Raw genomic sequence first — 27020 nt, 5'->3', positions numbered from 1 at the left:
ATTTAGACTCATTAAAAAAAGACCTCTTAGTGTTAGTTTTTAAAGCTCTTCACAGGTCTAAAAAACTAAGTTTAATGTTTTATTAGAAAGCTACTATCTAGTACTCTGGTATATATTTACTCCTATGACCTGGTGACCAAAAACATTTTCATACCATTCATAGTAATTTCATACGACTCCAGTTTGAGAATTTTCTCTTTGAAGAGCTGCTGCTGTATGTCACTCTCCAGATCATGTTGTCCTTTTGTAAACCACTCAAAGCACATCTGTGAATAAGTATAGGTGTTTAAATATATGGTCCATATTTTGAAGATCAAAAGATTTTTTTAAGTACATCAGCATTGCTTTTTCAAATTACTTCAGACACTATAGTGATGAGTGCACTAAAAAAAGCTTAGATAAAGGACCTGTCATGAAAAGGCAAGATAGTTAAAACATTCAGCAGTCTGTTCCCACCTGAAGGGTACTGCTATTGCACACAACATTACTATTTACCAGAATAATTCAGATAGTAGTAGTCTTTCTTCTAGAGCAGAAGGTTCAGATTCCACACCAGGACTCAGGTTCTTACATATTACACAAGCCTGCAGTGCCGCATTAGGGTACCAGGCATTACTAGTGCTGTCTACTGCATAAAACATTAAGTGAAGGCTCATTTATGACATCTCTGGCTGTTCAGATGGAAGTTACAGCTCAAAGAGTGGATAACCCTCATCTAGACTCCTGATCAACATTCCCTTTCAACTAAATAGGTCTTAATGTTCACGGCAGTATGCCATTTATCGTTAAACACATAACAGCTGCTCCATTTGTCCTTGCACTAACAGGATCTAATGCATTAGTGCTTTGTAAGGCATTTGAAAACACTGAATGTGAGAAACATTATAAACAATTTATTTTCTATACATGCATTCCAGTCATGAGCTATTAAATTCCATTCCCACCCCCAAATGTTGATCTCTTGGGCTTCTTACCTCTCGATCTAACTCACAAACATCTTGACCCGTCACAAGACATTCCCAGATTTCCCTGGCCCGATTCCAACCCAAATAGAGGGTGGCTTCTTGCAGAAAAAATGCCAGAAATTTTAAATGCGCCTCTAAGTACTGAAAAGGGAATAACAAAAAATTGTCATCTTTTCAAAAGAGAACTTAAACTTAGAAATACGTTATGTTATTTTTTGTACATGTTGCGAAGTGTTAAGAACCAAAAACTGACTGATCCTGTAACAAGCTCCATGTGGACAAAGCAGGGCCTGCAATTATGATTTCTAATTTTCACTATTTTAAACAAAAGACCTCATTTCAGGCGCCCCTTCAGAAAACACTCAGGTTGCTCCCAATCCCCATAACAGTAACTAGCCTGAGCTGCCACCTGGCATAAAAAAGGAGATCGAAGGTGCAATAATACTGTGCTGCAAGTGCTCTGTGGATATATGAATCCATCTACTAATTGGAAAATATTTTTTGGTTTTAAGTAGTCAGCACCAAATTCAGCCATTTAAATATGCCACAGGTTTTAATATATAGAGGCTAACCCACCATTTAATTTATTGGGTAAGTAATAAAGCTCAGTATATTTCTATTCCAAATTACAAAACAGAGTACAATTTTTGGAGGGAGGAAATGCAGCACATACAGATACAGTGTACATTAAGTGTCCAATATTGTACATTGTCTAGCCTTCTGTGTTTCAGCTGACCATGGCTTTTTTGGGGTGATTTATAGCATTGTTCATCTGACAATTTCTAGTAACTAACATTACAAAGCAGTGTTCAGTACCTCCCGGTAAGTGTATCGGCCATCGACTAATGTTGCTCCAACTAGTCCACCAGGACCTGCTACAGATGCAGCCAATCGATGACATGCTATTAGGCTTCCAGTCACCAGTTTCACTATTTCAAAATTTTTCTTCAAGTCTTGAATAATGCTCTTGGCAGAAACATTGAGGAAGACAGTGTAAGAAATGCAGCATCACAACAGACACTTAGAGGTTTTGCATTTTTATGGGAATTAAAAAAAAATCTGAGAGAACTGTGGGGTTTTTTCAGCACTATCAAAACTGTCACAAAGGAGCCTTGAAGGTTCACCTTCATCCTTCCCCATCCATTTACAAACCATCCTACAAGACAACTGCTTTCAGCATCTGGCTATGTAGCACTGCACAGCACTACATGCAAAGCCAAACACTTCCACTCAAAGCTGGCATAATGCAAAGCACAATTTGGTAGTAGATTGGAGCCATTTATTTCTATTTTCCTAAAGGTCATAACTGATTATGACGGAAGAACCCAATGGACAGCTACAGACTAGGGACCGAATGGCTAGGCAGCAGTTCTGCGGAAAAGGACCTAGGGGTGACAGTGGACGAGAAGCTGGATATGAGTCAGCAGTGTGCCCTTGTTGCCAAGAAGGCCAATGGCATTTTGGGATGTATAAGTAGGGGCATAGCCAGCAGATCGAGGGACGTGATCGTTCCCCTCTATTCGACATTGGTGAGGCCTCATCTGGAGTACTGTGTCCAGTTTTGGGCCCCACACTACAAGAAGGATGTGGATAAATTGGAGAGAGTCCAGGGAAGGGCAACAAAAATGATTAGGGGTCTGGAACACATGACTTATGAGGAGAGGCTGAGGGAACTGGGATTGTTTAGTCTGCAGAAGAGAAGAATGAGGGGGGATTTGATAGCTGCTTTCAACTACCTGAGAGGTGGTTCCAGAGAGGATGGTTCTAGACTATTCTCAGTGGTAGAAAAAGACAGGACAAGGAGTAATGGTCTCAAGTTGCAGTGGGGGAGGTTTAGGTTGGATATTAGAAAAAACTTTTTCACTAGGGGGGTGGTGAAACACTGGAATGCGTTACCTAGGGAGGTGGTAGAATCTCCTTCCTTAGAAGTTTTTAAGGTCAGGCTTGACAAAGCCCTGGCTGGGATGATTTAATTGGGGATTGGTCCTGCTTTGAGCAGGGGGTTGGACTAGATGACCTCCTGAGGTCCCCTTCCAACCCTGGTATTCTATGATTTTATTACTTCAGTCAAAAGTCAATAAAAAACAACCTGTTCCCTTAAATTTGTCAATCAGGTTCACTTGTAGTTAGTAATGGCAAAGATACTGTGAGATAATTCAGACATATCAAAAGAAATAAGCTTATCTGAATATAATGGACAGCACAGAGTATTAAGGAATTACCATTGTAAAATTATACTGTCAAGACACTACCACAACATTAAATGCCTCAATTCAAAGAGTGCCATAAATACATACCATATTTTTAACTTAACTTTGTTATAGAAGAAGTTTGATGGATGTAACTGTGCTTTCAAAAATACTTTAGCAAGTGCCTTACCTTATCTTGCTTTTGGTATGTTTGTTTAATAAACGAACGTGTGATTTCATGGAGCTGACGTAAAGCTGGTACCACCCAAACAAATTGGGGATTATGATGTTGGGATGACTAGTAACAAAAGAAGTTAAAATAATTACACATATGTACATGCTGAATAATACTAGAATTGTTTCTTGTAAGAGATTCCTAGAAACCTATTTATTATCATCCATGCCCCAGCTTCAGGATAATAGTTTTCTTTCATAAACCTGCAGTCGCTATTCCTTGGTTCATCTCCACTGACAGTTTCAGCTTTCACAATTACACCAGATAGCTGAGGAAGGAGATGGCTAGCTGACAGCCGGTAAGATGGAGAGGCAAGCCAAGGGTTACATTTGCCCTCTAAACAAATACAGCTACTCAATGAAAGACTAGGTTGTGGAGGTGGTGAGAAGAGACAGGAAAAACAGAACTTAACTATTATAATACTACCATGGCATTCAGAGGCTGGAAGGGGGAAAATCAGTGGTTCTCAATGAGACATTTTAGGGTCACAAGGAGCCCTCTGATAAGATATTTAAACTCAGTTTTGTAACAGAACTTAAGATTTGATCCTGCGAGGTGGAAGCATTCAGCACTTTGCAGGACTGAACCCTTAGGGGGCTTTATTTTCCATAAAGTTTGACATTAGAAGCTGGCACACCAAATTCGGTTTGGGAAAGTAGCATCTTGGTTCTAGGTTAGATGCTAACAATCAATGTTACGTTCTCAGTAGCCTGTTCATGGCAGAAAGAAAGCTACACTGAAGACTTCTCCATACCTTTGGCAGTGCTGCCAATATTCTCTCAAATGTTGTTTTAATTTCTCCTTGTGTATGTGTTTGGGGTGGGGATAGATAGGTAAATGTTGCATTTGTAAAACTGGCTTAAAACTACATACTATCAAAGCTCTAGATGGAGATACTGTAGCAGGGAGCAGTAAGAAAAAAAAACTTGTTACAGAAGGATGCCTCAGGATATATTTGAGGAGTTTCTAGCAAGAACAGGAAAGAGAAGTGAACACCAGATACAGAATACTCTGGATTTCAACAAACATTTCCCCTAGGGCAGACAGCTTGAGATCTACACTTCTGATTTTTAGAGAAAAGCAAGAATGCAAGGTACCTTGGCACCGAAGGAATATCTGTTCTGCCAAACCACCACCAAAAAAACCCACCTCTTGGATGGTGTTGGAAAGATAGAAAGGCTAGTCTAAGTTTAGGTTAGCATGAGAGGGGGAAACCGAAGTAACAACAAGCCATCTCCTTCATAATGGCTCATTTTGGACTATGGAAAAAGGACACGTGCATTCTTGCAGGCCTACAGAAAGATCATTTATTACATGGGCAGATCTGTAAATAGAATGGGAAATCCTTTAAGCTATGCGCCATGAATTTCACATGGTCAAAACCCTCTCCCTGCAACAGCATGCTGCTGCTGCCCAGGAGACATCTTGGCAAATTCTGCTGCAAAATGGGTTCTTATACCAGAAGACATTTTTCATGCCTGTTTCTTTAAACAAAGAATATTACTGGCTTTTAAAAACTAATCTGTATTTTGAGACTTGTCTAGCAGACAAACCAGAAAACATTATTTACTCTTTCAAAGAAAAATCTGAAATATTTTATATTAAGGGGACACAGTTTCAACACTGACATATCTTAACAGTATTTCCATCTGAAAATTCTAACCCTGAGTCCACTCAAATTTCCCCCCAAACTAATCACTCCTGGGGCTGCAAATTTGTTTAAAACAAAGGCAAGAGACTTACTATGAGTCTCACGGTAAACAAGTTGGCTCACGTAAAATCTCCCCCTCTCAGAGTCCCCCGAGGTACAAGCTTACAGATGCGACAAGTGTCCAATTCCATGTCATTTGAAAGAAGTGTCGATATTGCCCAAGCCACTCTTTAGAGAATGTGCCATTTTGGAAAAAAAAGTAATTCTACAGAGAAACGAACCCTCTTAATGTCTTCTATGCATTTGATGATGTAGCTCCTTTTGATTGCTTCCTTCACTGCATAAGCATCACTAAGAATTGTCAGATGTTCCTCCAAGGCCTGCTGAATTAGTCCACAGGGTAACGTTGGAAGATGAGCCAGTTCCCAAAGCACCTCTAGGACCTTCAAGAACAGCATGAATGGTCAGGGACACTAGTAATTACAAAAGATGTAATTCTATTCTTTATCCTAACAATGGCAGATTTTATTTTTCATGCCTTTCCAGTGGTTGTCTCAATGCGAGCTTCCCGACCAATGCGTCCTATCAGGCTCAACAGTTTTTGTCGCACTCTGTCACTCTCAGTCTCCCAGCTCTACAAGACAAAGAAATAGAATTTCTATTACAGCAGCAAATACGCAATAAAAATGCAAAGTTTCAAATTAATTGATTCCACCTATGACCTATTTTACTGTGATATCACCAATTAATAAAGGGGCACAGTTTCAACATGTGCCACTGCCAGCTTGATTAGATGTGAACTCAGTTTCATTAATAGGAGATCTAATTCACCAAACACTGTTCCAAAAATTTATCATGAGTGGCTAGAGGCAATAATGAAATCTTCTTCTGAACATACTTTAGCAGTAAGAACGCATAACATGGTTGAAACCGGAGTTAAAAGATTAAATCGACAGCACAATGGGAGCTGAGTTATTTAAAATAAATATTTTAATCTTCACAAAGTCATATTATAGGTTTCAAAAGAAATTTTTATTTAGAAATGTTATTTGTAGACTAGATGCTCAAACATATCAACATTCCTGGTTTAGTGAGGAATTTAAATTCAGATAAAGATTTACCTTCTGAATAAGAACAAATAGATGATTAAGCTGATCGGAGCTGAATTTCACAGCAGCTGCAGCAATAATAGTGTGTATGTTTTCAATCACAGTGGATGATTGTCCTGACTAAATAAGAGGGGAGGAAATGAGAGACAACTAGTTCTTTGCAAGGAGGAGAAAGTCAAGACTGTACACATTTCATGTAAAATCCTTCAGATGTCTGAGCAACCATGGAAAAAATGAGTATCGCCGCATCTCATGGAAATAGAGAATCATTTAGAGAATCATTCTAGAACAAGACAGGACAGTACTCTCAATCTACCAAACCCCCAAAGGTGGTTGAAATACTGTCCAAAAAGAAACAGTTGATATTTGTGAGAAATGCTATGTTAATTGTAAATATTCTAGGCAGATATTGTAGGGCAGGAGTAACTGACTTTAAATTAACTGCTCACTCTTTCAGAAGTATTTTCTATTTCAGTGTTTAACCATTTTAAGAACTAGGAAAAGATATGCCAACACAGGTGTTTGCAGGATTTCCACATCCTAGTGGCCACCATTACAGAATTTTGATCGCATCATTTAAGGTAGGATGGTGGAACCCATAGAAGTAGAACGAGGAACCACAATATCCATCAATCTGCTGAATGTACAGCTGTCAGTTTATTGCTTGTCAAGATGTTCAGTCTAAAATTACATATGGAAATACTTTAACATTTAAACAGGAAGGTATTGATGCTATCTGCAATTGTCTTGCACCACTGCACACGACAATTGCAGATCTCTCCTCTCCATACATACATTTTCCAAAACTATTCATGGAAGTTACGTACATATATAGAAATGTTTTTTCTGTTTATGAACATTAAGGCCCCAATTCCTGCACCTCTAGAAAGCCCCACTGAAACCACTGGGATTCCCTCATGAGGAAAATTATCACAATCCTTGAATCTCACATAGCCTTCAAACACTCACCAGCAATATTAATAAGTAGCTTTCCATAAACACTTCTCCCACCCCAATCATCAATCTATACAACCCAGTGAGTGCTTGACAGATGAAGTAGGCTTTGCACAGTGACCAGAAAGTTACTAGATCCCAGGCTCTGTGGGATACGGTAGTGGAAGAAGTAAAATCCAGAATCAAGGGTTCTCAGAGAAAATATCTTGTCAACTGCTGAGTCCCATTTACAGTGGGGGAGCTGCAGCTGAAGCACTTCCACTGACTGCAATGGTGGCAGTATGCGCGACTCCTGTGCTGGAACTTTTCATTGCATTACCTGGGAACACAGAATGAGCATGGGAGGCTTTCACCAGATGGGGGAAAAATGAAAACTGAACTCAGTGACCTGTAGGTTTCTACCATTATGAGAACAGAAGTGCTGTTAATTTAAAATTTGGCTTGGGAATCCCAGCTCCAAAAACATTAACGCTGATGAACCTAAACTGCATGGTGTCATCCTGGTTTGATGCTGCATCAGAAAGTGGAGCCTAAACCTTCACTCTACACCAGCTGTGGGGGGCAATCAAATCTTTTTGATGTCTCCCAGAACATATTTCATCACCCTGTATTCTCTCTTTTCTGGGCATCTTCTTTTATGCATCTCTCTAAACCCAAAACTAGGTTTGCTATGCTTCCATCCTTTCCTCAACATCATGCTTCTTCCAGGTGTCCTACACACCCTAGTTATCCTCACAAGTGACCATGAAGTAATAAAAAACACAAGAATGACTCCAAATGAGGCCCATGGCTAAAATGCACCACTCACACACTTGCTTCTTGGCACATACCACTCACTCCATTTACAATGTACACACCCCAGGGCAAGATTTCACACACTGGGAAACAAACACAGATACAGGTAACTTGTCCAAGATCAGAGCAAATCAGTAGCAGAGCTAGGTACAGAAACCAAAACTCCTGCTAGTCTGTAGTGTTCTAACCATTAAGCTATGCATCTTCCTAAAAATAAAATAAAATCAGAAATAAAAATAGGAAAGAGAAGATTTGGGCCGAAATATCAGTAGATCCCAGAAGGAAGCATGAGGAAGTTGTAGCATTCAATACAGTTCCTGCATTCAGAAGGTAGGGTTTATAACTGAGGGAATTAAAATACCAAGTTGAATGAGAGACAAGGCAGGTGAGGTAATACCGCTGTTGGAAGGGACAAGCTTTTGAGATTCACACAGCTCTTCCTGAGATCTGGACAATGACATGATAATCATTCAGCTAAAGTGTCCTGTTTGGCTGCAGCCAAACAGTTATACTGAATAAAAAAAAAAAAAAATCTTTGCATTATGATTTTACAAAGTAAAAAACCCATCAACACTGAATGCACCACTACACACCAGATTAATCAATCCGTAGCAAGAAGTGGGGGAAGCCCAGTTGAAATGTTCCTATTAAAAACAAAATGCAAACAGTTGAGTGCCTTCTATGAAAGCTCCAAGAGCCTTCAAGTTCAGCAGCGTACAGAAATGTTACTCTTCAGGCAGAGAGGACACACTCAGTCTCGAAGGAAACGGAAGGAAAAAAAAAAATCAACGGCTTCATTTGTGCAGCATCTTTAAAATGCTGCACTGACTTGTCCTCCTCTGAGGTGACGCGCTGTGTCAGCAGCTACCAGATCATTAAAAGAACCTAGGAAACTTCACATGAATACCATCCTGTACAGGATGTGAAAACAGGCCGATAACAGAATGATAATCTGAATACGCGATAGTGCATTGACCAGCCAAGCTATCAACAACTTCTTTACATTACACACTGGGAATTTTGAACAGAACCCAAAGTCTAGTTAAAATTGAAGTCTTCCACCAACATTACACCGTTTTACGCTCAGGGCACTCTATTCACCCCCCCCCCCCATCACATTTAGACTCTTCAGAGGGAAGTGATACAAAGCCCTTAATACAAAAGCCATGTCACAAACAGGCCAGCAGGAAGACAAAGTATTACAGCTGAGCTCAGAAGTGCAAGATGAGTCATGTCAATGTCACAGCTTCACTGAGCAAGAGAGACTTGCTATTATCCCCAATCCTACTGGGAATTTATACAAAGTGTCCAAAAAGCTTAAACTATTTAGTACAAAATATAAAAGGCTAAACTGTTTCTGTGTTGACTACAACTTGGCACTAGCATGTTAACTTTCAGACCAAGCAGTTTTGATTGAGGAGAGAGCTTTCAAACAGCAGTTTGCATTAAGAATTTGAGAATCATTTTCTACACATTGATTAATGTTAGTGTAAGAAGACCAACAGATTGTTGTCAATAGTAAATATGTAATAGAGCAGAAATCATTAAGAGACAATTAACAGAATTTGAGCTTCCTCTATTTAAAAGCAGATAGAGAGTTGGATTCAGATTCATACCTTCATCCAAGAAAATTAAAATGCTAAAGTATGGTCATAGGCTAATATAATGCTTCACCCTTTATTTTAAAATCGAAGTTTTTTGTAACCCTCTTACATTCGCTATAAAAGCGTAAAAAAGGGTATCAATGAGAAGCCTATTTAATTTATGTGAATGTGTTTTGAGAGGTTAACAGAATACTTGACTAAGTGGTAAGGGTGCGTGGGAAAAGGGGGAGAGGTTTTATTTGGTTTAGATTGTAATAACATTTTCAAATACCTCACGATCCCCTCAACTGCCTTTTGTGACACCCCCACAAAGTCATGGCCCACTGGTTGAGAAACACTGGGCTAGAACAAGGAGTGCAACCTTGAAGGGAGAGATGTTTATTAGGAAATAAAGATTAACACAGGTACAAAATAAACAGGAATCTAAACTTATTTAGCTGAAGGCAGTAGTTACAATAGTAAGTGACTGGTAAACGTGTACATGTTAAGGCGTTCTTTCCCAGAAGCACTTTTGTGGCCAGGGCCATGGTGCTCATGAGGTAAGTGAAATGCTAACGACCATGGCTGAAAACTGAATGTAAGGAGTCTACACTGATATTTAAGTCCATTAATAATGTACACCACAATTCCATAGGGAATGAACAAAGTGATGTGATCCAGCACATAAATGGACAGCTAGATTTTCACTATTTTCAAAGTTATGTGCCTAAATTTAGGCACTTAAGTTTGAAAATGTTGGCCTAAGTGTTTTTTTTAAATGATACATAAAATAGAACAATCCTTAAGCTTACCTGTATTCTCCAAATTTTAGTGAGCTCATCCAAAGACAGTTTACTGCCCAACAGTTCAATAATTCCCTTTATGCGGTCACAGTACTGTGCTTGGTCTATATTACCTAACCGAACAGACAGACAGCTAAATTAGAAATTGTGAATAATATAAAAAATGAATAATTTAATACAAGTTATAGCAAGAAACTTGGTACTTTATTTCAAAGGAAGAGTACCAATTTGAAAAAAGTCATTTCCATCTGAAAATTCTGTGCCTGCTATTATTACAATTCTTAAGATTACTAAAAGAAAAAAAAAATCCAAGAAATACCCATAATTTCTCTATTTTTTCAGCTTTTCTGTGTAATTGACAGCATATCGCATCTAGTCAGTTTTGAAAAACCTCACACTCTCCCCTAGACTCAGCAAGTGGTAACCTATAAGACCAGCAAAGCTGAAAGTGCAACTGAAGGAGGCATCAGCAGACAAAAAGGAAAGAAGTGTGCTTCAGCATGGTTGGTGGTGGTATTCTCAGAACCCTTCTAAATAATCAAAACACTGTAGAAAAATCCAAGCACTTCTTTTTATAAAGGGTACTCTATTAGAAAACAATTTTTAAAAAGTCCAGCTGACAGTCCCTTGAAGCCTATGACATTCATCCAAAGTTCATAGTGTAAAACAATTTGTAAAAAAGCTTACCTTCTAGTGCAATTGATAGAACAGAGTTTTCAACTAGCCAGTTTAATAATCGGTCTGTGTCTATTGCATTTTTTACAGATTTTGATACAGTGCTGTCTTCTATTAATTTGGTTACCTATAAATCACAGAATGTTAAAACTGTTGCTGTATTATATATGTCTCTCTTTCTTACACACACACACACACACACACGAGTCCATTCAAAAGGCACACTCTCCTGCAAAGCCCAAAGTAGTACAAGCATCAGGAGAATATAACAATGCACTGCCAAAGGCCAGTTATTAAAAAGAGAAAAGCCTGCTGGGTATCATTATTACATCAATTTCCTAATCCCATTCTGTCACAGACAGGAGGGCCCTTCTGTACTGCAAACTTCTTTAGATTTACTAAAATTTTATTATTGCAGAACAGGTTTCTTTTTGTGGCTCTCAAATTAGTTCCCTGTCTCCATGGTAGGGAACCATTACACTTCAGCTCAGCCTAGTGATAAAGGTGACCAAAGTACAAGTTCTGGAAGAAACCCAAAATGCTGCATTTATGTGATTTCACGAGGAATGCGATACACTTATGACCAAGGACCCAAGATTAATGATAAACACATTGGAGTTACTGATTTCAAATGACAATTGAGAAAGGTTTAATATATCCTAGAAACAAGAACTGAACCAAGAAAGCCTTCAAATACATTTAATTTGGTGGGCTTTTAAAAAAGCAATTTCTTGGAGTACTAAGATATTCAGTTCTTATTTCCAAAGCTGGTCTGACTATACCTGCATACTGTAAGTGACATCTGGAGAGGCTGAATTTAGAGTTTTGTTTTTTTATGCAGTTACATGAGGAATAAAATGTTTGCTAGCTCAGCACAGCCTTTGGGATACATCTAAGATTTATCTTACTGTGGAATACCCATGAATGGCCCAGGCATGGCAGAGACTACTGCTCACAAATACAGCTGAAACAATAGTCCTTAGAGAAGGCTGATATGACTTGGACTCTTTCCAAGGAAACCAAAACCCTTGCATCCATTGCTAACTTGCAAAAATAATTCTTGTTAGACTGACTTCCTTTGTTCTTTGCTTGGAATTAAGACTTCCCTAAGGCCACATGATTTGCATAAAACCACCCTGCCCCTTTGCCTTTCAGACACCACTTTTGGTATAGCAAGAATAGCGTGTCATACTCAAACAAAAATTCAGACTTACTTCTTTGAGGGAATTCATTTTTGCACTGAAGTGAGGAGATTTTAACATGCGCAACAGAATGTCCAATCGTAGATCATCCACCACAGTTACCAGGTCAGGTTGGAAGCGCATACACAGTAGCTTTATAGCAGACAGGAGTTCAGGGATACTAACTAGCCTCTGTTAAAAACATTTTTTTTTAAAGTAATGGCTGTACAGATTTTTAGACATTTTATTTTAAGCATAAGTTCTGTCATGTTTTAGACTTGGATAATAGACACAAAGGGTAACAACAGTAACCTGGTGAAGGCTGCTTGATCTATAATCTGCAATACTTTGTCTTTCTGTGAACATCTGGAGAAGTATTACTCAGACTACTAGAAAGAATCACTATGAAGACAAAGTTTAGGGGTAATGAAGAAACTTCTGTTGAAAGTTAAATGTGCTAAAATGTTCTAATTTGTAAGATACATATTTCATGTCTATCATTATTTTTTAAGTGCACAGACTGTAACATTTCCAACACATCATTATGACTATGTCTACACTGTGCACCTTACAGCAGCACTACTGTACCGCGACAGCCATGCTGCTGTAACGTACGCAGTGTAGCTGCTCTTTTTTGTCAGCAGGAGAGAGCTCTCCTGCTGACAAAATAAAACCACCCACAATGAAGAGCGGTAGTTTTGTTGGCGGGGGAGCGTCTCCCTCCAACAAAGTGCTGTCTCCAGCATGACTTTGCATCAGTAAAACTTTCATCCATCAGGAGAACGTTTCTCTCACGTCCCTGACTGACAAAAGTTTTACCCACAAAATTTCAGTGCAGCTATAACCTAAAATAAGCTTCATGAAAAAGACACTATAAAGACTCATTAAACATAGTGGACAAATTCAGTACAATGTAGAACAAAAATATGTCAGAAGATGTTGAAATCTAATGATCTCCTCTGATAAAGATTAGCAAACTCTTTTGGAAACAATACAATATTTGTATCTGTAAAGAAATGCAATTTTATATCTACTGCAGCCAAGGCAGAGCAAAGTAGCCATGTAGCCCTCGGATTTTAAAAGATATTTAGGCTCTGCTCCACCTAAGTCACTTTTGAAAATGAGACCTAGCCTCCTTAGTCAGTTAGGTGTTGCAACACTCAGCAGAGCAATGCCTAAATGCCTTTAAAAATGTAGGCTACAGGGCCTAATGCTACAAGGTACTAGGCACCTGAAAGTCAACAAGAATAGAGGGTATTCAGCACCTTGCATGACTGGACCTAGGGGAACATGTTGGACAACTATGAGGGAAAAGTCTTTTTAGACAGGAAGGTCTAACACTGAGTAAGATTTTAAAGTGGATCCTGGTAAGTTCAGCCAACCCACTAGCACAGTTTCCTATTACAAACATTCTCAGTCTAAATTTAGCTCAAGTGATACTTTCCAAACAGAAACTAGTATAATTTGTTCTCAAGTTATGGTGGTTTAGCATTAACATTTACAGTAGTTTCTACATGTATATTTGATATAATCAGAATGTTACCTTGTCTTTTAGGTCCTTCTCTTCCACATTCTGCACATATTTAATCATTTTATGAATGACTGGATCCAGCATGGGCTAAGGAATTTGAGAAAATACAAGGACAATCATTTTTTATTTTCCAAAAAGTCAAGTTACTTGGAAGATCTGGTTGCAGTAAAATGAAATTCAAAAGCTTCTCTCTCTACAAAGGCTACAACGACTTAAGATCACATTTACTTTGAATACATAAGCTAACACAAATATGGCATACATAAACCATCCTGCTGGTATGAACAGAGAATGAAGTAATGTAAAGGAAGAAGTCAAAATTTCCCAGATGAATTAACAGCAGGTTGTACCATAAAAATATCTAGTAAAGAGACCTAATCTTTTCAACACACAACACTTGCTATACTACAATGAAGTTAACCTGACACCTAGTGGCTTCCTATCTGCCACTCTTCTGAACAGAGTGACCACCCCCACCCCCCACAAAACCAGCTGCAATATTCCCAGCAAGCCAGTGTGCCTTACAACCAGTACTTGTGGTGCTTTCTCTCTGAAGCTATGAATAGTGTATTGCCAGCATCTAGAAATTACCACACAGCTCTTTCTGTGCAAGCACATTTATTCTCAAGGTAAAAATATTACAGAAAAAAAACATATAAAAGCAATAAATAGATTTAAACAACATACTAGGAGTCACCCACAAATCTTACAGGACGCTAGTAGGCCAAAGTCTTTCCAACTCTTTCACAAGAGCTGGGGCCTTTCTGATCCAAGAAACGGGAGAAGTCCTGAATCAGTTTAAATCCAGTCTTTTTATCCCCAAAAGCCCTTTCTTTGGCTGGTGGTCTCTGGAAAACTCAGTTTGAACCAGTACATTTGCAAATCACCACAGGGTGTGGCATTTCTTTTAACTGTTCAGTCTCAGTGACTCACTTTAACCGCCCTCACTGTTTTTAGGTTTTAGAGGAGCTCTGGTAGCCCTCCCCCATAGAGAAGAACACAATCACACATAAGCCACTCATAAATTTAATACAATGGCCCCTAAAGATATTGCATGGGGTTGCAATATCTGCCACAATTTAGCAAAGGTATGTGGATCAGAGACATTTCTCTCTAGCGACGTATTTTCCAACTGATGCTCACATACCCACACTCGATCTCAGTCACAAAGCTAGCAGTCTAAAGCAAGAGGTACTCATTGGGGCAGATTCTTGTCACACCTGTTTTACCCTGGGATAGTTCAACTGACTGCAAAGGAGTTGCTTCTGATTCACACTGATGAAGATCAGGAGATTCAGGATTACCATCCTCAGCAAATGAATATTCACACGGTGAGAAACCCTTCTACTCTGTATAAACCAAAAAATTAGGTTGAGATTTTCAACTGACTTTGAAAATCTCATCCCGTGACTACATAGTTGTAATTAAAAATAGCATTTCTACTCTCTTGGGTAACAAATGGCACATATGGTCTCCTTGTTCTGGGTAGCTCCCCACCACTGTAATATGCAGACATTTCTCTAATGCATGCAACTTTCCTTCAGCCCTTGTTTATGAAGAAAGTATGTTGAAATCTTCTTCAATAAAGTTTTCAAAAATTGACATATCTAAACCTGGTGGCTATTAGCCATGTGTTGTGAAAGGCAACTTATTTCCCCACCTTCACTTGTGAATGCATCTAAAAATTGGTATTTGCACATCTTACAGCACAAAATGTGTCACTCAACCAATATTATTAGCCTATGCAAAACAAGTACCCCGCACCCTAAACCAGACATGTTTAAGAGTGTTTCAAAATTAACCACCACTTTGATACTAAGTCGGTGATAAACTAATTCAGTTTTCCATATTAATTTTCCGATTCTCATGCCAAACTTAAGTACCAGTAGTGTTGCCTTCTGGATGCCATTTTTTAAGAGATCCATTTTAACACAGAAAAATAAATACAAAACTCAAGGGAGCAATATAGCTGTGTGTTTCAAAGTTTGTTTTTCTACTTTCTGAAATTAACTCATAAAAATGGTGTTTTACCTGCACTACAGAAGAGTTGAGATACTCTGCACACACCCCCAATGGCTGAACTAATGCAGAGACTGCCTGGAAGAAAGATAGTAGATATTTAGGCACAGACACAGTAATCCCTTTCAAGACTGATGATTAAATTCTTTAAAACATAGGTGAAGGTTTACAAGCAACATGTTATCATACATCCCAATTATCCTCCCATTGCTTACAATTTTGTTTCAGCACTGAAGGGACGTCCTGACTAGTTATGATTGACAACACGCAGTTCAAGAAACAGACTTAAAATAATGGGATGCATTAAGTATTGCATCTGTTGCTTGCAAACACAAAAGGACCATCTCAACTTTCAGTGGTTTTGGTCATTTTATGGTTCTGTTATTATAGTCTGTTCATGGTCTGTTTTGGTCCAATGCAAGAGCCAATAAATGCTTTGATGGTTCACTATGCAGCACTGTAGAGTACAAATGCATGTTCTCTGGTGGAAAGCCACAAAAGAGAATTTCTTCTCCCAAATCCAACATTCACCTTCTTCATGAATCCTATCACTATCTGCCAGATGGCTTCAACATTTCTGTGTAGGACCCAATGCTGAAGAATGTTCCTCATGCAGATCAGTCACACAAGGACTTTCCTTCAGATATGGAATGAAAAAAATCTTGAGATCCAAGGTTTCCAAATTTTATCAATTTTCAAGTAGAGTGAAGGAAATTCACTTGCCATTATGACATACCAAGACCAATTTCCTCCTGAGAAGAGGCAATGACTTACCTAATAGTGAGTGTCTCACTACAACCAACAGCCTGTAAGTTAAGTGTCCCTAGTCAAAAATCACTTTCTTAAGAAAGGAGTTACTAGTAAGTTAAGAGGAGAGAATCTATAACAATGTCTAAATTTAATGAGATAAACTCCCCTTCTCTCATATTTACATATAAACTACTTGCCTCTCCTTAATAAGTGTGTGTGGGAGGCAGAGGGAGGAGAAGAGGGAGGAAGAAGAAATCAACCCACTAAAAGGAAATAGAATTTTCCAAATTTGTAGCTCAACTGCAGGTGATGAACAAGTTATTACTTTACAGACAATTAAAATTTGAAAAAATGTGCTTCCTCTCAGTATTCTGGTTCTCAGACATGGATTTAGATTTGAAATCTGTTATATCCGAGTCTTCTAGATTACTTTCAACACCAAACACCATTAGGCTCTATGAACCTAAGACCTCGTATAGTTTATGTAGTCATAAAATGTGTCAAATTTTGATGCAGTAGTTAACATATTTAGAGTTATTTAGTGCCGAGATTCCAAGGCCAGAAAGGCCCACTGTGATCATAGAGTCTGACCTCCTCTGTAACACAGGTCATAGAACTTTCCCAAAGTAATTCCTAGAGAATCTCTTTTAGAAAAAGATATAAATTTGATTTAAAAAATGCCAGTGATGGAGACTCTTCCATAACCCTTGGTAAATTGTTCCAATGATTAATCTCACTGTTGAAAATTTACACCTTATTTCCAGCCTGAATTGGTCTAGCTTCAACTTTCAGCGAAGGGATCATGTTATACTTTTGTCTGCTAGTCTGGAGAGACAATTATTAAATATTTGTTCCTCATGTAAGTACTTATAGACTGTAATCAAGTCAATCCTTAACTTTCTTTTTGTTAAGCTAACTAGATTCGGCATCTTGAGTTTATCGTTATAAGGCACATTTTCTAATCCTTAACCATTCTCATGGCTCTTCTCTCAACCCTCTCTAATTTTTTAACATCCTTCTTGAATTGTGGATATCAAAACTGGACACAGAATTCCAGCAGCACTTGCACCAGTGACAAATAACGTCTCTACTCCAACTTGAGATTTCCCTGTTCACACATTCAAGGATCACGTTAGCCCTTTTGGCCATAGTATAGCACTGGGGGCTCATGTTCAGCTGATCCTCCACCATGACTCCCAAGTCCTTTACAGAGGCACTTCTTCCCAGGATATTGTTCCCCATTGTGTAAGTATGGCCTGCATTCAGCCATATTAAAATGATATTATTTGCTTGCATCCAGTTTACCAAGTGATCCAGATTGCTCTGTTTTAGTGACCTGCCCTCTTCATTATTTACCATTCTCCCAATGACTGGGCCATCTGCAAACTTCACGAGTGATGATTTTATGCTTTCTTCCATTGATAAGATAGACAGACGAAATATATAAACCAAAGATATTTTAAAAATAATTTACACATGGGAATCACCTTCCCTGCAACTGAAATGCAGCTACTTCAGTGATGAATGCTAAAACTATATAACAGTTTACCCTCACTTAAAACTGGGATGCTGAACCCAAACTGAAATTAATTCAGGACACCAATGCTAATAACTGCTCTCTTCTGGGTAGATTCATGGGATGTTTAGTAACAAGTGGTCAAGACTTTGTTTTTCTTTCAAGCAGCAGTAGACCATAATGCATTGCAGAACTTTTAGAGCATGGTAACACGGTACATGTGGCTAGTTAGGATGCAAATGTAATGTGTAGATTTACATCCCAGCTTGCCAGGTGTCAACTCTCTGTAGAGACCAACTCTAAGTCTCATCTCAAATATATAGTTCCCTGACCTCCAACCATCCCATACCAAAGAATTCTCCCAGCATTCTTTTTGGAGTACTTCTTCAGTACTGAAGAAAGCGTTCTATGTATCAAATTACCAGTATCGCTTGCTATAAAACAACAACATATAAAGAACGACATCAACAGAAGATTAACTTACCCCAAGTTCAATATCTTCTGAATGGAGTTTAGACTGAATTGCTGAAAATCCACCCAACTCTGCAAACTGCAAAAAGCAGTATCAAGTCAATGAATTACAACTGTCTGCATTTTAAATATGTGATTAAAGCAAATATTCCAAGCTTTAACTTGGAGCGTATAAAGCTTGGTTCTCCAATGATCATCTCTGAAATAAGAATTCAAGACGAGATGCTTGAGCTGTCAACAAGGATCTTCCACAGTGGGATTTTAAGTTTAACATAAGACTTGTGCTTTCATGTCTATTTGATGGCTCACTGGGGAACACAACATAGAAGATCCACATAGGATGACAAGCTGAGAGACAGCATGCAGGATGCATCTCTCTAGCATTCCCTAGCAGCTGTTTGTGGAATGGCATGGCAGCCCCAGAGGTGACCTTTGGCCTTCCTCAGCTGAAGGGTACAAATCAGTAGTGCAAAGGTGGGAAAGGAAGAGGGAGGCAACCCAGCATGATTGCCTTGGCAAGGACCTTACCATCTATGCTGGGCAGGGTTAAAGTATAAAACTCATTGCTCTACAGTTGTCATCCTCTATGCGAACAAATATGAAGCATCACTTTTAAGAGTAATGAATTCAAGTGACAGACACCAGATACTGTCAACAGTTCTTTTCAGTTTAGCTTTACCTACCCTGTTTACCAGATCCACCAGCCACCCATGAGGTTCCTAGATAATTAAAAAAAGTTAATTGGCAACATATTTTAAAACAATATGTGAAAGTCAGCTTTTTTTATTGTGTGCTGTATTTAGCATTTTGGGTTAATTAGCTTTATGTATGTGCTACTACTTCAAAGAATATATTTGTGTGTTTATGCTACCTCCTTTACTGAGTGCAGCTGGAGCTTTGAGTTGTTATTACCATCATCCTTTTTTGGACAATGCCTGTCATCACCAACAATGGGTTGCGGCAACATTAAGCTATGTGGCTGCTGACTGACACACAGCCATAATTATAACTTATCAGTAGTGTGGAATATGACGGAAGAACCTTCCCTGAATTTTGGCAGTTTCTTTTTGTTTTCACAAGCTCCGTGCTTTCTTTTTAGCAACAGAGTGATAACCAGAGACTGAAACAATTTTCATCCACACAACAGATACAGCACCCACAATGGCATTGCAAGCCTCAAACTGCATCTCTACCGGAGTGCCACCACCCTGACCTGAAGGGACCACCTTTAGGTGCGAGAGACTGAATGAGCATGTAGACTTGATCAGTTTTGAACTGTTTGCTGAGACTGCTAACAAGAGGGTTAATTAAGAGGGCAGTTTTGTGAGGTGGACACTGGTATATTAGGATCTGGACAAGAGCAACTAGGTCATTTTATATAGCAAAAGCTAGAGATGTTAAATCAGTGGTCTCCAACCTTTATTTGCACAAGATCACTTTTTGAATTTAAGTGCAACCCAGGATCTACCCCGCCCCTTCCAAAAGGCCCCACCCCGCTCACCCCATCGCTTGCTCTCCCCCACCCTCACTCACTTTCACTGGACTGGGGCAGAGGGTGCAGGCTCTGGGCTGGGGCCAAGGGGTTTGGAGCGTGTGGGGGGCCCTCCAGGCTGAGCCTGGGGCAGGGGGTTAGGGTGCAGGAGAGGGTGAGGAGTGCAAGCTCTGGGACAGACTTCGGTTCCAGGTTGGGGCAGGGGGTTGGGGAGCAGGAGGGGTTACAGGGTGCTGGCTCCACAATGGGGCTCAGGTGCGGGCTCCCACTGGGCACCACTTACCTTGGGCAGCTCCCGGGAGGTGGTGCAGTGGGGCTAAGGCAGGCTCCCTGCCTGCCTCAACCCATGCCATTCCCAGAAGTGGCCAGCATGCCGCTGGGGGGGAGATGGCATGCGCGTAGCTCCGCACACTGCCTCTCCCCTGCAGGCACCACCCCCGCAACTCCCATTGGCTGCAGTTCCCCATTCCCAGCTAATGGGAGCTGTGGGGACGGTGCTTGCAGGCAGGAACAGCACGTGGAGACCCCTGCCCCCCCAGACCACAGGAGCGTGCAGACTACTTCCGGGAGAGCCGTGGGCCAAGGCAGGCAGAGAGTCTGCCTTAGCCCCGCTGCGCCACCAGATTTTTAGCGCTGAAGATTGTGATAGACTGTCAAAGGCGCCAGGATCGACAAGTCGATCGCGATCTACCACTTGATGACCACTGTGTTAGATGGTCTTTTGTTTATTACTGGACTAGTAGTAATGATGACAGATTTAGAGAGGAATGGGCACCAATCCCCAGATCCAGTCCCTCTGGTAGAACATTCTCGCAATCATGAAAAGGGAATGCTCTTCTGAAGAACCACCACATTTGGTATTCAAAAGCCACTCAATATTTTTTAAAGATTTACTTCAGCTTATTTTGGATAAGCATTTACAGATATTGGATAAGCCTTTTATACTCTAGGTATAAAGCATTTCTGTTCTATAAAACAGACAAAAATATGTATGATCACCTTTTGGAAAGTAGATATGGGTGAGACAGCATACAGATTTCCTTCTCCAAAGACTTCTGCCCAGTTTCTCTGGCATACCTTCATTCGATTCTTGAAATGGTATTCATTGTCAGGGTTAAAAGCCTTGAAAAAAAAATACATTAAAAAACCAGTCACAACATGGCTTATTTGTGAGTCTCGAAGACTGATCTTGTTAATATTTGACTTCAGTAGTTGAACACAGTTCTTGAGCATGGCTAATTTTTCCAAGTGAAATATAAATTAACAGTTTAGCATGGATAATTCAGGTTAATGATACTTAGTACTTAACGTATACAGTATTACAACTTCAGAACACAGTACAAACAATCTCCAACAATCCTGTGAGGCAGATATCCCCTTATTGATTTTCTTCTACAGAGAGGGAGGACAGACTGAAAGGGGGTTAAAGTGATTTGCACATGGCCACAATAGTGTCAGAGCAGGGATCAGAAGACAGGAGTTCCCACCTCCCAGGGCTATGGTCATTCTTTTGGCAAGGTAGCCTCTTTAGAGCAGTAATACAAGGGAAGATTGTAAAAAGTGACCAATGATTTGAATGCTACACATGAAATACCTTAAAGAGGGCTGATTTTCAGAAAGCATTGACCGCTCAATCTGAAAAATCAGGCCCGGTCAGATCTCTCAAGTTCGACACACAAAACCTGAGACATGCAAAAAATCATTACTTACTTTTTAATATTTTGGCCACAGTTTGAGTTTATGCTTTAAATGGTAAACAGTAGCAGCAGAAATATTAGAGGTCACAAGAGCTTTCCTGAAGATTGTAAACAAATCATCTGTGATGTTTAAGAACGCATTTCTAGAGACTTTCATGTTTTAAGGACATTAATAAAACTAATGAGTATTAATTCCTTCTATAACTTCTATCCTCCCTCCAAGTGAGTCAAATGTCTCCATGGATGTAAAATATTACCATTACAAGAGATTGCAGGATATAATACAGTACCATTGTAAGCACACCCAGAAGACCAACAGGAATTGGGTCTTGTTTCACTCTCTCTGCGACCAGATCTACTAGCAGCATCAACATGTTGTAGATTCCCTCATGGATTTCAGTACCCCATTTATGAACAGCACTTGATGTCAGCAGCTACCAAAATGAGAAAGATGCATCAATCTCTGGCACTGATCATTATTTTCAGAGTAACACTTTTCCGTAACAGTATTTGCTAGTAGTACTCTAATATAAATATTATTTATGATATCTTTATACAGCAGAAAGGGAGGAAAAGCAACAGTGATAGTTATAATTCCACCATTTTAAAACTTCCTAATTAGAAACAGGATATAGCAAACACTAAGAGGTAATCATCAAAATACACTGACGGTTTCTCCTGGAAATTACTATTTAACTCAGAAAAGTTTTGTATGGAAGAGAGCCATTCACTTTAATGTTTTTATTCCTAAATGCTTGAGTAACTCTGTTGACATGTTTGTAGGATGTTAGATAATCCATTTTTAATTCTTGCAATAAGCTTGTCACATGGCCACATTACTTTGCTTGCAGTCATGGTTTGCTATATCACCTCTCTAATATAATTTTCCTTAGAAATCGAGAGAAAATGTCATTACTGAAGAGGTGTATGTTTAAAGAACATTTTTAATGGATTGGGAGGCAGCATTAAATCGCCATGTTAGGCCAAACTGATAACAGAACTACATTAGGTTTTTAAAAGGTAGAAACAGCAATTAGGTAAACATTACCCGCTGCGTTTGCTGGGCTTGCATTCAAATTACTAAGCTTTATAACCTCACAGAACCCAAAGACTATTTAATTTATTTTTTAAGATTTTCAGAAACTGCAGTGCATTAAGCTTCATAAATGGCTTATGGGTATTTTAGAGTAAATGTAACCCAGCGGAAGACTAACTCCGCAAACAGAATCTTTCAGCTACCCTCTTTCCATCTCTCCTCCTCCCCACCCACACCCCAACTATACAGGATGAAAACTAAGTAGGTACAAAGCACTCAGTGGTTAAAAAGCACAGACATTACTCTCAAGCCAATTGGAACATGATGTTATTTTCTTTAAATCCTTCTACCTGAAATATAATTTTTCCTGGAAATTGTAGGGCTTAATAACTGATGTACATTTAGAAAATCATATACAAGACCATTATTCTTAACTCCTAAAACACCAGTTAGTTTCAAAGGTCTATCCCTTGTTTACCATTGGAATATAGGACCATAGATGCGCATGGCACATTATGTAGCAGGATAAGGTAGTCTGTGCACCATCATGCTTATATGACATGATCATGACAAGAAAGAGAATGCACCGGACGAAGGGGCAATGGCATGGAGAGGGAAATACACAGAAACAGGGTAATGGAGTTGCTCATATGGTATGGTACATGTCAGTATCTGGATTTGATATTTTTAAATTACTATATTAAAAGAGGCTCAGAAAATCATGGTTTGGAAGGACTGTAGAAAAAGATGGCTTGTAAGGAAGGATTTGAGAGGGGGATAGAAGCTGCAAAGCATACAAGGTAAGCAAGACCATTCCAAGTGTAGGGGCTGCTTAGGATAAGCCATGGAGATTATTATTGGGGTAGGGAAGAGAGTGGTCTGGAGGAAGAATTAGTGGAAAACAGGGTCCAAATAAGAAAGTGTCATGCAACCAGTGTTGAGACAGAAGCAGGACAGAGTTTGTTCATAGCTTTGAAAGGAAGGACAAAGTTTGAGACTGATGTGGAAGGGGACATGAAGCCAGTAAAGGTAATTTTAAGTGGGATAGCATGATATAGTCAGAGTGATGGGCAAGGAACAAAGTTAGGTCACAGCATATGGAATAGGAAGGAGGAAAGCAAGATGATATTGAGAACTCCAAAGCGTAGGAGTTCACAGTAGGCCAGGCAGGAAAACCAAGCATGGAAGAGAGTTTTGGTGGTAAGCACAGAAAGGAAGGGACAAATTTTGGCTAGGCTGTAAAAGGCAGAAGTGGCAGGAGTTAGGGGTCTAACTGTGTAGGGTAATGGAGAGAGGAGAGGAATCGATTACTCCAATTTTTCAGACCTGGGGGACAGAACGATTGCAATGGAAGAATGAGGGAGGAAGACTGATCATTAGTACTAAACAATAATACATCCTAATATTTATGGAACTTTAGACCTTCAAAAACACTGTATCAACATATACCAGTTAAGGCCGTGATCCTGCAACTGACTACGGATGCAGGGACGCATCCATATGAAAGACCCCATTGATTTAAATGGAGCTCAGCACAGATGCAGGATTGGGGCATAAGCGTTCAATTTTACTGAAAAATTTATATGACCCCAGTCACCATAATATCAGAGACACATCAGAATGGAACAGAACATTTCATGAAATGGACTCCCAAACACAAAAGTTGGATTTGTGCACTTTCCTCCCCCTTACCTTTTTAAATGCTTCAGGCATACATCTGTCCATGAATCTTTTGCAATTCTCATCAGAATCAGAAAGACCTTTTCAGAAAGGATAGAGGGTATATAATTTAGGATTACCTCTGGCTGGTTTCCTACAGGCTCTTGAGCTCTAGATCTCAAAGCCTTGCTACTGAGGTCACAGAAGATGAGCTCAACAAATAACGTGTTTGCAACACAAAGCAATAAGCATCCTATTGGGATTACATTACTTGTGCTCTACATCTTTCACCAAAAGGGACTGGAGGTCAAAGAAACTAGATTTCCAGCCTTTTAGAAATTAGAAGCAGTTTAGTTTCCAAACATTCCATCTGGTACAACTACATGGCATTAACAGAACCTCACCTCTGTAGGTGTTTTTCCTTTCAACGACACAGTTTATGTTTTGATACTTGCACAAATCATTCTGCTGCTGCTCATCCACCATAACAAACTCACATACAGCCTACAGTACACTCAGCTAATTTTTTTTTTTTTTTACGCACTGTATTGTCTTCCACCAATGCAACAACATAGCATAACCTCCTTTTAGCTCGCCAGAGGGCATACTGAAAAGCAAGTTCATGTATACCTTCAACTTCAGGAGTTGAACGTGTTGCCTCCACAGCACCCTCAGCCCCTGACAATTTGACCCTCAGCCCCTGACCAGAGAGGAATCAACCCAAGTCTATGATATGGCAATAGAGAGTATTTCCACTAGGACAGCCTGGTCAAATAACCCACTCTACAGCTTAATATGGAGTGAGCTTGGACCCAAACATCATTAATATAATAATAAAATGCCCAAGTAAATTAATACAGCTCTTTATTGACAGTAATTTTTAAAATGAAACCATTTTACATACAAAAATATTTACAATCTTTAAAACATAGAAAGAACTGCATGCCTATTCTATTCCACAATCAAGCACACATGAGCAAGACAAAATTGAAACCCTCTTTGCAAAACCAGTATGAGCTCACAACAGCAGACTGTTAACTGTTCTAGCAATATTTTTGTATGGCACTAGTTAGTAAGTATAAAAATTGCAGTTTTCTAGAGCGTATCCTCTGTATACACCTTTACACAGAATTCATAAGTACTCTTCCTAAATACACACTGGACTCATTAAAAAACAAGTCAAAAACAGAACTTACCAAGTCTTGCTAGGTAGGTAGATGCAATTAGGCACTTGCCCAGAGACTCTTCTCGCTTATATGGTATGGACCAGTGATCTGTTAAGACTCTGCTCTCCAGTTCGTACAAATTGGTTGTAGGAAACTCAATACCTTCTCCAGAGCAGTTCCCATTTTCATCATTTTTCTGTGAATGAAAAGAGATACAAATGAAGAAGGGATTTTTAGCTGCTGCTCGTGATTATTTAGCTCATCAACTCCTTTAAGACAAAATTAGCATGTACAACTCCCACTGATTTCAAATGGAGTTGCAAGTATATTTGAGGGCAGAATTTGACGTTTCAATTGAATACCCATTGATACAGGGACTGTACTTTCCTCTATACATGTGTGTGTTTACATGTCTTATTTCCAGGCTTGCCAACTAATAATTTAAACTTAAGTCTTGTGATATTAATATTCCTGGAGTCTTGCGACAGAAGAATCTTAGCTGAATAAAAAACTGCCCTGGTTGTGAAGGAAAGCTGGAAAACATGAACCCTAAAGGTTCAAAAACTAGAAGACAAATTAAAAATAAGCTTGGTTTCTAAGCTTTAAGCTTTTAAGCCACTCTCAATTTTGGGGGGCCTGCCTCATGATTCTTGAACACCTGGGGTTAGCAATACTGTATTTAAATAATATCTAACAAACACCCCTAGTATTTTTATAATTTGATTTCTAGTAATTAAATACCAAATATTCTGTACTCTTAAACACTATCACAGAACATATTACATACTAAAGGTAATAAATGTCTCATGCTTACAGTGTGAAGTACCCTATTCACTTCAGAATTCTGCAATTTCATCTCAGTTATTCTCTACTAAATATTCACTGTGAAACATCTGACTAGGCCAGATATTGTATCATTTGAGGTAATTCAGCTGCATAACACGATCATTCCCTCATTTTAAGGACAGACTAAAATATTTCTAATATGCTGTACATAAAGTAGTGATTTATCAAAAAACCCAAATCTCAATCACAACTCTGCCCTTTTTACAGTCAAAATGAGTCATTAAAAAAAGCAGTGCTGTATTTTCCCATCCCCCTCCCACACAGGACAAGCAGCAATCTGCTCAGATCAACGTTACCCATTTCTTTTTAATTGCCACTGAATTGCAATTATTCCTGCACACAGAGAGAACACACAAAATTAGCCCAACATTCTTTGTGAAGTGCCACGTGAGGTAAAGCAGTGATGCCAGATAAAATAAGGGCCTGGGAAACAAGCTACCATTTCTTCTGTTTCAAATGCTGATCACCCAGTGTGGGGTGGGGTAGTGGGATTCACAGAGGAATTTTCCCTCTGACACGAAAACAGGAGGCAGAATTTGGCTCAGGTCCTGCACCAGTTGGAAATAAGTGAAAACAAAAATGTAGTAGCAGCAACAGGACCGCACTCAGGAGAAAAGCCACGTGATGCTCCTGGGGGAATTCTGTGCCACTGCACATGCAGAGAATTCATGTCTCCCCGCAGATTTCTTTGCTTCCC

At 39.3% G+C, this 27020-nt stretch overlaps 1 protein-coding gene across 2 annotated transcripts in view; it reads right to left on the bottom strand.

Moving 5' to 3' along the window:
• Positions 1-27020, bottom strand: part of USP24 (ubiquitin specific peptidase 24) — a 108575-nt gene that overhangs the window by 61348 nt on the left and 20207 nt on the right. For both annotated transcript variants that reach the window (XM_084637586.1, XM_084637587.1), the window contains exons 2-19: positions 25508-25673; positions 24345-24412; positions 21907-22050; positions 20919-21041; positions 19111-19146; positions 18441-18506; positions 15703-15768; positions 13684-13758; positions 12174-12332; positions 10972-11086; positions 10294-10397; positions 6162-6269; positions 5579-5674; positions 5322-5483; positions 3345-3452; positions 1782-1931; positions 975-1106; positions 155-266 (exon numbers count right to left, since the gene is read on the bottom strand). In XM_084637586.1, the coding sequence (XP_084493712.1) occupies positions 155-266; positions 975-1106; positions 1782-1931; positions 3345-3452; positions 5322-5483; positions 5579-5674; positions 6162-6269; positions 10294-10397; positions 10972-11086; positions 12174-12332; positions 13684-13758; positions 15703-15768; positions 18441-18506; positions 19111-19146; positions 20919-21041; positions 21907-22050; positions 24345-24412; positions 25508-25673 (1990 nt within the window). The remainder of the gene's footprint in view (positions 1-154; positions 267-974; positions 1107-1781; positions 1932-3344; positions 3453-5321; positions 5484-5578; positions 5675-6161; positions 6270-10293; positions 10398-10971; positions 11087-12173; positions 12333-13683; positions 13759-15702; positions 15769-18440; positions 18507-19110; positions 19147-20918; positions 21042-21906; positions 22051-24344; positions 24413-25507; positions 25674-27020) is intronic.

This window comes from Lepidochelys olivacea (genome assembly GCF_965140295.1).
Source record: "Lepidochelys olivacea isolate rLepOli2 genome assembly, chromosome: 8".
Classification (NCBI taxonomy): Eukaryota; Metazoa; Chordata; order Testudines; family Cheloniidae; genus Lepidochelys; species Lepidochelys olivacea.
Note: the sequence above shows the minus strand (reverse complement) of the source record. Positions and strands in the feature narration are given on the sequence as shown.